Consider the following 12582-nt stretch of genomic DNA (forward strand, 5'->3'; position numbering starts at 1 on the left):
ATATTTATGTGGTCGTACATTGCAGCCACAGAATGGGAGGAAGGATTTAAAAAAAAAATACAGTTTGTTGGAATATTAGATAGTCTTTTAAAAGAAAGTTTGGGCTGATTTTATCATGTTAAATCATGGTGACAGGACTCAGGATTGATAACACCTTGAACAGTCACAAGTTCCCAAAGCAGGGTCCTCAGGCCAACACGCCCCACTTCACCTTGTCTTGGCGGTCCAGAGCACAGCCCTCCTGGATGAGCGCCGCGATGACTTCCGTGTTCCCCACCACTGTGGCCCGGTGCAAGGCGGTCTGATCCCCCTGCAGAGTGACGTGGACGCAGGAACAGCAGTCAGCTCTCCGGACCCCACCCTGCAATACTCAAACTCCCCTACTCTGACACAAGGACATCTCCTCTCCTCAACTGGAGCAGACTGGCCACCATGCCAGGCAGAGCTTTTTTTGTTCACAAACTCAGTGGGAACCTTGAACCAACCATAGAACAGCTTCAGTGCTGACCTCGAAATAAGGGTCAGGCACTCCCCCGCCGCCCCAAGGAATGGCAGTGTTCGGGGGGATTATGACTGTCACATCTGTGAAAAGTCTGAGAGCTAGACTGTGTGTGCTATGCGATCAAACCAGCAATCTTTACTCCCTACTGAGTCCTCCCGTTGTCTGCTTTCTTTCAGAGGAATCCGTATCCAGCTATGTCAGCTAGCAACACTCATGATTTGATGATGGGTGCATATTTGTGGACTGATCTGTACAGGCTGACCACTGTGTATGTCTATGAAGCCTCTTCTGATATTTCATGACAGCATCGTCACTGCTTTATGCTGCCATTTGACCCCTTTCCATGTGATCAGATGCTGGGGATTGTTGACCTCCTCTTTCTCTATCAGGGCACCAAAGGGAACTTGACTCTTTCCCCTAATTGCATTTGAGAGAAAGTAAGATGATCAAGATAAGAGAGGGTTCTGAAGTCTCTAAGAGCATAGCTCATCTCTGACATGTACTCCGGAAGTCAAGTCGAGACAAATCAAGTCAGCCTGGGGTCCAAACTGGAATAGAGAGATGGGTGAACAGTGTGGAAAACTTCTGGTAGGAAAGGGAGGGGTGCAGGGCAAGGGGGCCAGATGTGAGTCTTGCACAGCCTTGGGAGACAGCTGTCACCTTGTTGGGCCTTTGGTACTTCACCTATAAAAGGAGGGGTGGATGGTCCCCAAGGTCTGTCCCTTCCCTTCTTGGGTTCTAAGATTTGGTTGGTAAGAGTTCTGCATAAATAAAATGTTCTGGTGGAGCTCCAGAGGAGCAAAGGACATACCCTGGGGCATCCCTCATCCTTAGCCCAAGAGAGGAAAGAGAGACGATTCTAAGACAGAAGATATGGAGATTTTTTTGAAGAGGGATGCACTGCTACCTATAAATAACCTTAATGAAATGCTGATTTTACTTATTAAATACCCTAAAATTTAGAAAAAACAACTATGCATATTAAAATCACTTAATAAAAAAAAATCCTGGAGATGGATGGTCGTGATGGTTGTACAACAATGTGAATATACTTAATGCCCCTTAACTGTACAGTTGAAAATGGTAAATCTTATGTGCATTTTATCCTAATAAAAAGAGCATATAAGGCTATTTAAAACTCAAATTCACTTTCTTAAAATTAAGAAAAAAACCTCCCTTTAAAAATCCATAAGCGGGGGCAGCCCTGGTGGCTCAGCGGTTTAACGCCGCCTTCAGCCCGGGGTGTGATCCTGGAGACCCTGGGATCGAGTCCCAGGTCAGGCTCCCTGCATGGAGCCTGCCTCTCCCCCTGCCTATGTCTCTCCCTCTCACTGTGTGCCTTTCATGAATAAATACATAAAATCTTAAAAAATAAAAATAAAAAAAATAAAAATCCATGAGGGAAGTAATTTTTATTTTTTCCTTATACTTTTAAATATCTTCCTATTTTTTATATTTAAGATGTACAATTTTAGCAACAGGGAAAACTGCTATTTATTAAAAGTCTAAGCTGTAACAATATACCAATAATAGGATTGTCCATGTCTCAGAATCTCTTCTCACTATTCATGTGTAGAATTAAGGGATTTCTGCAGCGTGATGGGTCAGGACATCTAGCTCCATTATTATGATTTATCCACAGCCCCCAGCATTTCTATCAAGAACCCTCCCTCTTGGCATTCTAAACCATTATCTCCATTATAAATTAGATTAAGACTTGGTTACCTTCTTGTCCACCTTCCCAGACCCCTTACTCAAAGAGAACCCTTTCTGCATGCCTTGCAGTCACAAGAAGAATGTGGCCACTGGATCAGCGGGTGCAGGAGGTGCATCAAACCATTACACATTCTTCTGAAACATGCTAGGAAGTATTTCCAGATGACATACACTATGTACAAACAAGTCATCCTATGAGAAACTGCCCAAATCTTAACTTTTAAAAATTTTCTGTATGAATTTCCAAGACTGCCATTTCCCCATCAGAATGGTGACAGGTTTTCCCAAAATGGGCCTCAAGTACAGTTGATGACCTGATAAGATAGATGGTGTTCTGTTCTCTGCAAGAAGGGGAGACTGCAGCTTATTCTTTTGGGATAAACATGGCTTTTTTTTTTTTTTTAGATTTTATTTGTTTATTCATGAGAAACACAGAGAGGCAGAGACACAGGCAGAGGGAGAAGGAGCCTCCCTGTGGGAAGCCCAAATGCAGGACTCTATTCCAGGACCCTGGAATCATGATCTGAGCCAAAGGCAGGTGCTTGACCACTGAGCCACCCAGGCACCCCTCCCAGGACCTTTTAATATTCCCACAGACTGCCAGCACTGGAACCAGCACTCCTTGGACTGATGAGAACTGCCTTTTCACATAACAGAACTTAACCATTTGATCTGTGTTGTGCACAAAGCCCAGCACTCAGGGGTTACGTCAGCCACTTTTCTGTCCAAGTCATTGCATGAGGGGCCTCAGCTGGTGAGGCTGCAGTCTAGCCTAAGCCTTGCTGTAGATCAAGTGTTTTCTTGTGTTTCACAAGCTGCCCCTAAATCACAAGTTCAAGCAGCTTCAGAGCTAGAATATCACTATTATTTATTACTTGCTCTCAGCATAAATCTTTTGCTTCCCTGGAGAGGACTTTCCTTTGTGAAACTCTAGCTCGATGAAAGAAGCTAAATCTAACTTTTGGTTTAGCCTTTAAAAGTAAATTTCCAGACGGATTATCAAGACTCAAGGAGATCTAATTAATTGAGTGAGGTGCAGTGAGAACATAGATTGTCCTAAGCCACTGGAGCAGATGTCTCCTGCAGAGACTTTGAGAGCACTGCCTGTCTCTAGGCCACCGCTTCCCCTCCAGCTCTACTCCCCTCTGAGAACTCACTCTGAGCCTGGGTCCTGACCCCATCAGTCAGATAAACACTGCCAAGAAGGCCAACATCAGCTTTTCCGCACTGTAGGAGGCTGTCCTTGAGCTGTGCCATTGGCCTTGCAAACACTGGATGGGGCAGTTCTAGAGGACTGCATGAGACACTTTCTCTGGCTTATAAATACCAGCCACCACCAAGTTACCAAGATGAGAGTGGAAGGCCACTCAGAGAGACATGAAACATATAAGCAATAGGCCACCCTGGGCTATCTATCTCAGGGCTCCTCTTCCCCAAACCCAACCCCATCAAGCACCTGAGACTCTAGATTGAAATAGGGCCAGTTACTTTTCTCCTATAAAATTTACTGTGGAAACATTTCATCTTTGAAATAGGACACAAAAAACAACAAAATGTGTCCTCAATACATACTTATTAACAGACCCTGGCAGCAACTTTGACATAATCCTTATTTCTGTATTATCTAAGTACACCATGAAATTCTGGAAATTTGAAAAAAAATGCTTGAAAAGGTATGACACTCTTAACAGCATTCGATAGTTGTTTGTTCAATACATGTTTATTGACCCTCTACTCTAAATGGCATCTAATTCTCTCATTTTATTGATAACAAACAAACAAATTACTAAAGCTCAGTGCTATTCAGTGCCTCGCCGAGGATATCCAGTTAATTCGGGGTAGCACGGTTAGGCCAGAATTCAAATTGTCAAGGCTCTTTGCACTAACTCCAAGCTGTATCCACCTCATGAAGTCAATTAACCTCAGTGCAGGCCTTAAAAAAGATCAGCTGCCTCTTTATGGCATCATCTAGCTAAGTGCTTTAACACAGTACCATGGCCACTACAGGTACCCAAGAAGTATTTGTTGAATGATTAACTACAAAGAAGCAGAAGGAAAAACACTGCAGCTGGGAACCTGGAGAGCCAGCAGCAACCCTGCAGTTTGGCACTTTGATTTGGGACATGCTGACCTGTTTGCAAAGTGCGTAAACTGCCAGCTCTCAATTTTTCTGGCTTCAGTGTTTCTCACTTACGGGATTTAAGGAGTTTGCAACCTCTGAGGTCTAAATCTTTGTTGTGAAATACTTTTAATTCTCTCTCCTACGTGGTGAAAAAGAGTGAGCACACAGTACACGGAGATTCCAAAGCTAAGCTCTGGGAAGAAGCCCAAGGCACACAGAGGTGGAACACGTCCCTCTTCAGGAGGAATCCTTCCCAGGTGGCACCGACAGACATGTTGCAAGGAAGCCCAGAACAGCACAGGTGTGCAAAAGCAAGCTGCTGACCTCTTTTTCTCTCTCTGATCTTCTAGGGTTCTTCCTAGCCTTTCTTCTCTGGTTTTTCTTATTTTTTTCTTCCTTCGTGGCTTTGATCATGGCCACGGGGTCCTGGACTATTTCTGAGGTGGGGGCCGTGTAGTTGCTCATTGACCAATCAGAGATGGCATTAGAGCTCCAATGCGAGTTGACAGGATTGGCAGGAAGCAAGAGGGGATTTTCTCCTGGAGTTGCATATTCTAAAGAACTGGTTTCCACAGGTTGAAATTCATAATAATCCCATTCCAGGCCACTGGAGGTCATTCTTCAACTAATTCTCAGTCCTTACCATGACATAGGGAATGTATCTGTAGAATATGAAGTTAGGAGTAAATTCTTCACAACATTAACATTCTCTATTTCTACCCATCATCCAAGACAGGTAACTTCTGAACTGATTTTTTCCAATAATTAATGTCCCAGCTTCTTTAAAAAAAAAAACACCCATAGTTTTCTTCGAATTCGTGCACAAATTTCAAAACTGATCATCAACAGGCACAGAAAATGTAGAAGACAGACATGAAGAGTATTCTGGTGAACGCATTACTTCAGAACTAGTGATGATCAATGCTACTTTCTCCTTTCCCAACCGATTTTACATGGCTTTGTTGCTCTGTTTTTGTTTTGTTTTGTCTTGATTTAAGTTATCAAGGAGAAGCAATGTATATATTGTCTGATTAGGGCAAGGAAAAGATGCAAGAAAATACATTATTCCAATAAATGAAATGAAGGAGTTTCTGTGTAAAAGTAGTGCTGAACTTCCTTCTGCTGACTTGTCTCCCCTTGGCTACCTTGTGAAAACTCCTATTTTACTTCCTACCTTACCTAATATAAACACCCTTGCCTGATATAAACTTGTAAGGAAGTTAGCATGGCTTTTGCTACATGAGAACACAGTGATTCTCGGAGCCTAAGCTTGATGCAGGACTTAGGTTGAGATGAGTTAGCACGCCTGGCATGGTAGCTTTGCTGGCATGGCCAGTGAGGACTTTAATTATGCAAAGAGAAGACCAACATGTCTGCACCAGCACCCAATGCCCTGCCTTTTCTGTGGTCAAAATCTTTTCTCTCTCCTTGTATTTTCATTCCTGTCATCTAAGGAGATGATATATAATCAGGAATGTTATGATGGTTACAGTGTGGAGAAAAAAAGTATTATGATCCAGAGTAGAAATCAACAGCTAAAAGCTAAATCAGCATCTTTTGAAAGTAACAGTTTTGATGACCCAACAACTTCCAAATATAACCAGAGATTTAAGAATGATACTGGCAGCCTTCTGCCTGTACGTAAAACAATGACTTTAGTTATTTCTTTACGAATACTGTCCATCTTGTGTGTCTGCCAAGTTTCAGAACATTGCACAGATGATTACACAAAATTAGAAGCATTATGTAACCTATATGCTAGCATACTTGAGGGTCTGAAATTTGATTAACACTCTGTAACCACAGTTATTAAAGGTGAATCAGGGGATCCCTGGGTGGCGCAGCGGTTTGGCGCCTGCCTTTGGCCCAGGGCGCGATCCTGGAGACCCGGGATCGAATCCCACATCAGGCTCCCGGTGCATGGAGCCTGCTTCTCTCTCTGCCATGTCTCTGCCTCTCTCTCTCTCTCTCTGTGACTATCATAAATAAATAAAATAAATGTTTAAAAAAAAATAAAGGTGAATCAGGAAGAGAATATGATAAATGCAAATTCTTTAAGATTTTGTATTCCTCACAAAATTTATTTGTTAGGGTCCTACCACACAAATTTTTTTTTAAATTTTTTTTATTTTTTTATTTTTTAATTTTATTTATTTATGATAGGCACACAGTGAGAGAGAGAGAAGCAGAGACATAGGCAGAGGGAGAAGCAGGCCCCATGCACCGGGAGCCCGACGTGGGATTCGATCCCGGGTCTCCAGGATCGCGCCCCGGGCCAAAGGCAGGCGCCAAACCGCTGCGCCACCCAGGGATCCCCCTACCACACAAATTAAAGTTGAAATTAGAATTTCTGAAAATAGGGACGCCTGGGTGCTCAGCGGTTGGGCGCCTGCCTTTGGCCCAGGGTGTCATCCTGGAGACCTGGGATCAAGTCCCACATCAGGCTCCCTACATGGAGCCTGCTTCTCCCTCTGCCTGTGTGTCTGCCTCTCTCTCTCTCTCTGTCTCTCATGAATAAATAAATAAAACCTTAAAAAAATAGAATTTCTGAAAATAATTTCCAATCACATTATCATAGGACTTCGGTAATAGCTCATTGGAGGACAATTTATATAATCTTATCTCTATCTTCCTTTTAGAGAATATATATCCCCAAAGACCAAGGCAAGCCTGTGCACTATGTGACGTCACCCCAGCCACTGATGATTGACTCAGGAATAGATATTTGACTCCAAAGGAGCCAATCAGAGTCTTTCTCTAGATAATCTGAATGAAAAGACTCAGAGATAAGTCTTAATAAAGGCATTGCCCCAGAGGGAACTCTTTCAGCAGGCTTCCTTTTTCTTGGATTCCATGGTATCAGTTATTTTTTTTCTTTGAACAGATGCTCTTTAACTAAATGTACACTAAGAGAAATCAAGGTGAGAAAAGGAAGAAATTAAGTTTTTAAGCCCTACTTTTTCTAGTAGTAAGCCTAGTCAATTACACATTTCCAACAGGCCTTGCCCACATTCACTCTAGTGTGTGTACGTGTGCATATGTGTGTGTCTGTGTGTAGTGTGCTCCTTCACACCAAGACAGGACATAGGCAAAACGCCCTTTGAGGCTCTACACTTGGATAATACTAGATAGGACATGAACCATGAAGCGAAAACTACCGCATCCTTGCAAACTCTAGCTTGTTACTGAGAATGGATCCCAGGGCAGGTCTTTAAGAGGAAGTTCTTCCCGCCATGGGGACCAAGACAAAGCTAAAAAATGGTAGAAGTGCAACTTCTACTCTTCCACCTTATAGCTGGTTACACACTGTACTGTGGATTTCTAGGCAGACAAGATCTCCTAACAGCCCATCCCAATAGAATGTGGCTTCTACTCACATCATCCTGGACATCGAGGTCACAGCCAGCCTTCAGCAAGATCTGGACCACAGAAAGATGGCCCTTATTGGCAGCAAGATGAAGGGGGGTCCGGCCATGCTGTTAAGGCAAAACAAACACTGATTTCAGAATAGGACATCAAAACCACTGCCCTGAGGGCACCTGGGTGACTCTATCAGTTAAGCGCCCAACTCTTGGTGCCAACTCAGGTTATGATCTTAGGGTCATGGAACCAGGCCCTGTGTCAGGCTCTGTGCTCAGTGTAGAGTCTACTTGGATTCTCTCCCTCTGCTTGCACATACTCTTTCTAAAATAAATAAACAAATCTTAAAAAAAAAAAAAAAACAACCCTAAGAAACACTGCCCTGGAGCAGAGTGGGGACCTGGAGCAAGATTTACACAGTAGGGACGCCTGGGTGGCTCAGTGGTTGTGCGTCTGCCTTTAGCTCAGGTCATGATCCTGGAGTCCCGGGATCGAGTCCCACGTCGGGCTCCCTGCATGGAGCCTGCCTCTCCCTCTTGCTGTGTCTCTGCCTCTCTCTCTCTCTCTGTGTCTCTCATGAATAAATAAATAAAATCTTAAAAAAATACATTTACACAGTGGCAGGCCCCTTCCCCTTCAGTTCAGCAGGAAGTCCTTATATATTTACCCAGAATTCAAGTGTGTCTCAGTTAACCTGTTATGAGCCTTGTGATAAATGAATATGCTAAAAATGTAAAGATTTCCTTCAGTGCATAATTTCTACTCCATACTCAACAAACAAATAGGAAAATGAGGAGTTTCTTGTCTTCTCTTATTTTCCCCCTGGTGCTCAAGGATGATGAAGTGACCACAATGAATTGGATGGGGCAAAAGATGAGAGAACAGCAAAATCTCAAGTTAATCAGCCCCCAGAAAAATCTGGTTAGTAATTATTAAAAATTGAAACTACTGGCCAAACTGTTTTGGATAGGTTCTCCCTTTGTAAAACCAAATTTTAAAATTACAACATATTTCAGCCATTCAAAAATATGAATAATATTTTCAATGTACATACCTAGCAATCACTTTAAGAAACCAGATATGTTCTTAAACTTTGAACACTTTCCAGAGTCCACTTTCCTCCAGCTCCAGAGGTAATCACTTTTAAATTTGGTATTCTTCATTCTTTTGCCACCTATTGTATTTTACTATGCATTTATTGTCATAAATAATAACTAAACACTCTTGCTTAGTTTAGAACCTTACATAAGTAGTATTAAACTATTAAAATATCATTTGCCAATATTTTTGTCCAATGTTATATATTTTAGATTTCTTTTTCATATTGTCACATGTAGTTCCGGTTCATTTATTTATTATTCACCCATGCTCTACTGATGGGCACCCCAGATCTTTCAGGGGTTTGCAGACACATTTGTGTGCACATCTCGCTGTGCACTTGAGGAGGCTTCTTGGCCCTGTGGTTGGGTCACAGAGATGACTGGTTCCTGAGGTACACAGGAAGTAATACTCAGAATAACGCTCTTCAGTGTAAATCAACTTCTATCCAGAGAACTGACCTTGCCAAATTCCAACTTCTTCAAATTCTAAAGGAGGCATCATATTCCCTTTGCATTCTCCCTCAAGTTCACTCTAAAGAAATGTTCTACGTTCTGCTTCAGAAGTCATTTAGCTACAGCTCCCACCCATGCTGAAGGACACCCTGTGCATTCTTAATAAGAGGATAAGAGGGCACCTGGGTGCTCAGTTGGTTATGCATCTGCCTTCGCCTCAGGTCATGGATCTGGGATCCTGCAATGAAGCCCCACATCCCTGCTCAGCAGGGAGCCTGCTTCTCCCTCAACCCCTCCCCCTGCTTGTGCTCAGTCCCTCGCTCTCTCTCTTTCTCAAACAAAATCTTTTTAAAAAGGAAGGGAGCTAATAGTCTCTTACGTCCTTCTAGTACCTCGATAAAACTTTCCAAGGAGCTTTATTGATATTCTAGCAGGATAAACTCATTTATGATCTCCATAAAGTGTCAGTTTGCCATGGGTAACCAGCCGTGAGGAAAACAGAGATAGCAGACAATAAAGGATCTTAATTTCTACCCATGAAATGCAATCAAAGCAGTAGGATGATTCTATAAAGAAAGAGGTCAGAGCTCACTTTAAAATTAGAATTCTTAATTAAGAAAAAAGTTACTCCCAAGAAAGTGGGCTATAAAAAGCCTTCATAAAAAGGCAATGTCTGAGAGGAGATGGAGTGACCTTCCTTGGCTAGCAATCGTCTCAGTGCACACTGCTTAACCTTGATTCTTTCAATGAAAGGTCCACAGCTGATCAGATGGAGCAAAATAAGCGGGTTCCACTCACTGGGCCTGGTCCCAGGATCCATCTGTCATCACATGTCCTTGCTAAGGACGTCTGATGATGACCTTCACTAAGTTTCTAAGGCATTAGGAAACAGGGAAGTCTGTCATGTTTGTGAGGAGACAGATGTGTGTGCTGTGAACAAGGCTGACAGGATGGTGGGAGACAAGTGCTTCTGGGCAACTGGAAAATATAAGCCTTGATGGAGAGAAGCCACTGGAGAGAGCCTGGAGAAGAGGACAAAGGACAAAGAGACTCCAGGTGTCAGGCAGGGCAGCCTGAGGAACATCCTCCTCAGTAACCAGATATAACTGGTTAGAAGTTGAGGCCCAAGGAGGCAAAAGGGTTTGCCCAAGTGAACACAAATAATCAGAAGGCAGAAGGAAATGCTGCTGTGGTTCAAACCAGGTCACATCTAGGAGGGCCATTTAGAAACTAGAAATTACTAACAAGATGGCCCTGGACTAGAGGCACCTTCCTAATCCAAAGTCAGCAGAGAATCGTTTCTGTGGAGAAAGGACAGGCTTGAGGTGTTAGAGCCTGATGAGCCAAGTTCAAATCTCAGCTCTGACTAATAACACCTGTGACTTTGTGCATGATACTCTCCTAAGCCCATTTTCCCACTTCTAAAATAGGAATCGCCTCCACTATTCACCCCATAAATTGAAGTAGGATAAATGAGCAGATTAATGCCAGAAAAGATAAGATCCACCATCTAAGATGGGTTTTCCTTCCCGCCAGCTGTCCTCAGTCCTCACCCCTGAAGATACCCCAATTGTTCCCTCTCCCCCTTGGCACCCCTACACTTTTGCCTTAGCAAAGATCAGTGGGATATTTTCAATGGTGAACAGACCTGGGTAAAGTGTTGGAAATCAGATCACTTGGATATTCAGTTAGGCTCCAGCTGAGAGGTCAAGGTTCCTACTGGGCAGTTCTTCTTCTTCTTTTTTTTTTTTTAGGGGTGGGGAGGGGCAGAAGGAAAGGGAGAAAGAGAACCTTAAGCAGGCTCCACATTCAGCACAAAGCCTGATGCAGGGTTCAATCTCACAACCCTGAGATCATGACCTGAGCCGAAAGTAGGAGTTGGATGCTTAACTGACTGAGTCACCGAGGCGCCCCTCCAACTGGGCAATCCTGATCCACTTGTCCACTTCCATTTTTTAAATATGGCTCATGTTTCCCAGTTCCTACATCTTTGCTACATGGGCCTTCTTCCTGGGAATGTTCTTCTCTAAACTATGACTTCTCAGATTCCCCAAGAAGCATTCCCAGACTTGTCTTCTCTGTTCCCACAGCATCTCAGCTTCCTCTTAAGAAACCATCACATTCTGTCACCCTGGGCCCTGGCTTTTCCTTCAACTAGGCCATAATGCCCTGAGGGCAGGACTGTGCCTTCCATGAATGATGAAGCAGGTTGACTCTGGGGTAGTATGGGGCCAAGTTAAGGAGGAGACAGACAGTGCTCCTCAGCCACAGGCAGACTGAGGCTACCTGGGACACAGGGGCAAATTCCAATTCCAGGCTTGATGTCAGAGAAATGGAGAGTATGGGAATGGCTGTGGACTCCAGGTTTTGGGATGTCTCAGGCCCTCAGAGAAGTGTAGACATCTAGCGGCTTCATAAGTATTTAAGCAGGTGCAACAGTGACATGGGGACTTCTCTGAGGAGTCAGTGTCCCCCTCACACGTCTGGCTGCTTTTCTGGCATCAGGTAAAAGTATAGCAGCTACAAAGGCAATAGTCATTGGTTTCCCACTGAACCTGAAGCTGTCTCATTCCTGTTCCCTGGGGTTTCCTAACACAAGACCAACTCCCTTACACACACACTCACACACACATACCAAAGGTGGAGAGCAAAAAAGAAGCAGAAATGCATTTAGTTTTCTAGAATATTATATTGTGAAAAGTAACAAAAGTAGAGCCAATCAGAAAAGTCACTGCTCATGAACAGACATTTCTCCAAAGAAGACCTACATATGGCCAACAAGCACGTGATAAAATGTTCCACATCACTTGCCATCAGGGAAGTACAAATCAAAACCACAAGGACTTACCACTTTACACTGGTGAGAATGGCTAAAATTAACAAGACAGGAAACAACAAATATTGGTGAGGATGTGGAGAAAGGGGAACACTCTTGCACTGTTGATGGGAATGTGAACTGGTGCAGCCACTCTGGAAAACAGTGTGGAAGTTCCCCAAGAGTTAAAAATAGAACTACCCTATGACCCAGCAATTGCACTACTGAGTATATACACCAAAGATACAGATATGAAACGATGGGACACCTGCAACCCAATATTCATAGCAGCAATGTCCACAATAGCCAAACTATGGAAGGAGCCATGATGTCTTTTGACAGATGAATGGATAAGGAAGATGTGGTATATATGTACAATGAAATACTACTCGGCCATCAGAAAGAATGAATACCTACCATTTACATTGACGTGGATAGAACGGGAGGGTATTATGCTGAGTGAGATAAGTCAATTGGAGAAAAGACAATTATATGGTTTTCACTCATATGTGGA

General features: G+C 43.3%; 1 protein-coding gene across 7 annotated transcripts in view; it reads right to left on the bottom strand.

Annotated features, from left to right (window-relative positions):
* The window catches only part of ANKRD6 (ankyrin repeat domain 6), a 198535-nt gene that overhangs the window by 34665 nt on the left and 151288 nt on the right, over window positions 1-12582 (bottom strand). For 5 of the 7 annotated variants that reach the window (XM_041769745.1, XM_041769744.1, XM_041769723.1 and 2 more), the window contains 2 exons: window positions 7718-7816; window positions 212-310 (listed from right to left, as the gene is read on the bottom strand). In XM_041769745.1, the coding sequence (XP_041625679.1) occupies window positions 212-310; window positions 7718-7816 (198 nt within the window). Of the gene's footprint in view, window positions 1-211; window positions 311-4664; window positions 5003-7717; window positions 7817-12582 lie in introns of all 7 variants that reach the window. The other 2 variants (XM_041769716.1, XM_041769747.1) reach the window with 2 other exon arrangements.

Source organism: Vulpes lagopus, chromosome 1 (assembly GCF_018345385.1).
Source record: "Vulpes lagopus strain Blue_001 chromosome 1, ASM1834538v1, whole genome shotgun sequence".
Classification (NCBI taxonomy): Eukaryota; Metazoa; Chordata; class Mammalia; order Carnivora; family Canidae; genus Vulpes; species Vulpes lagopus.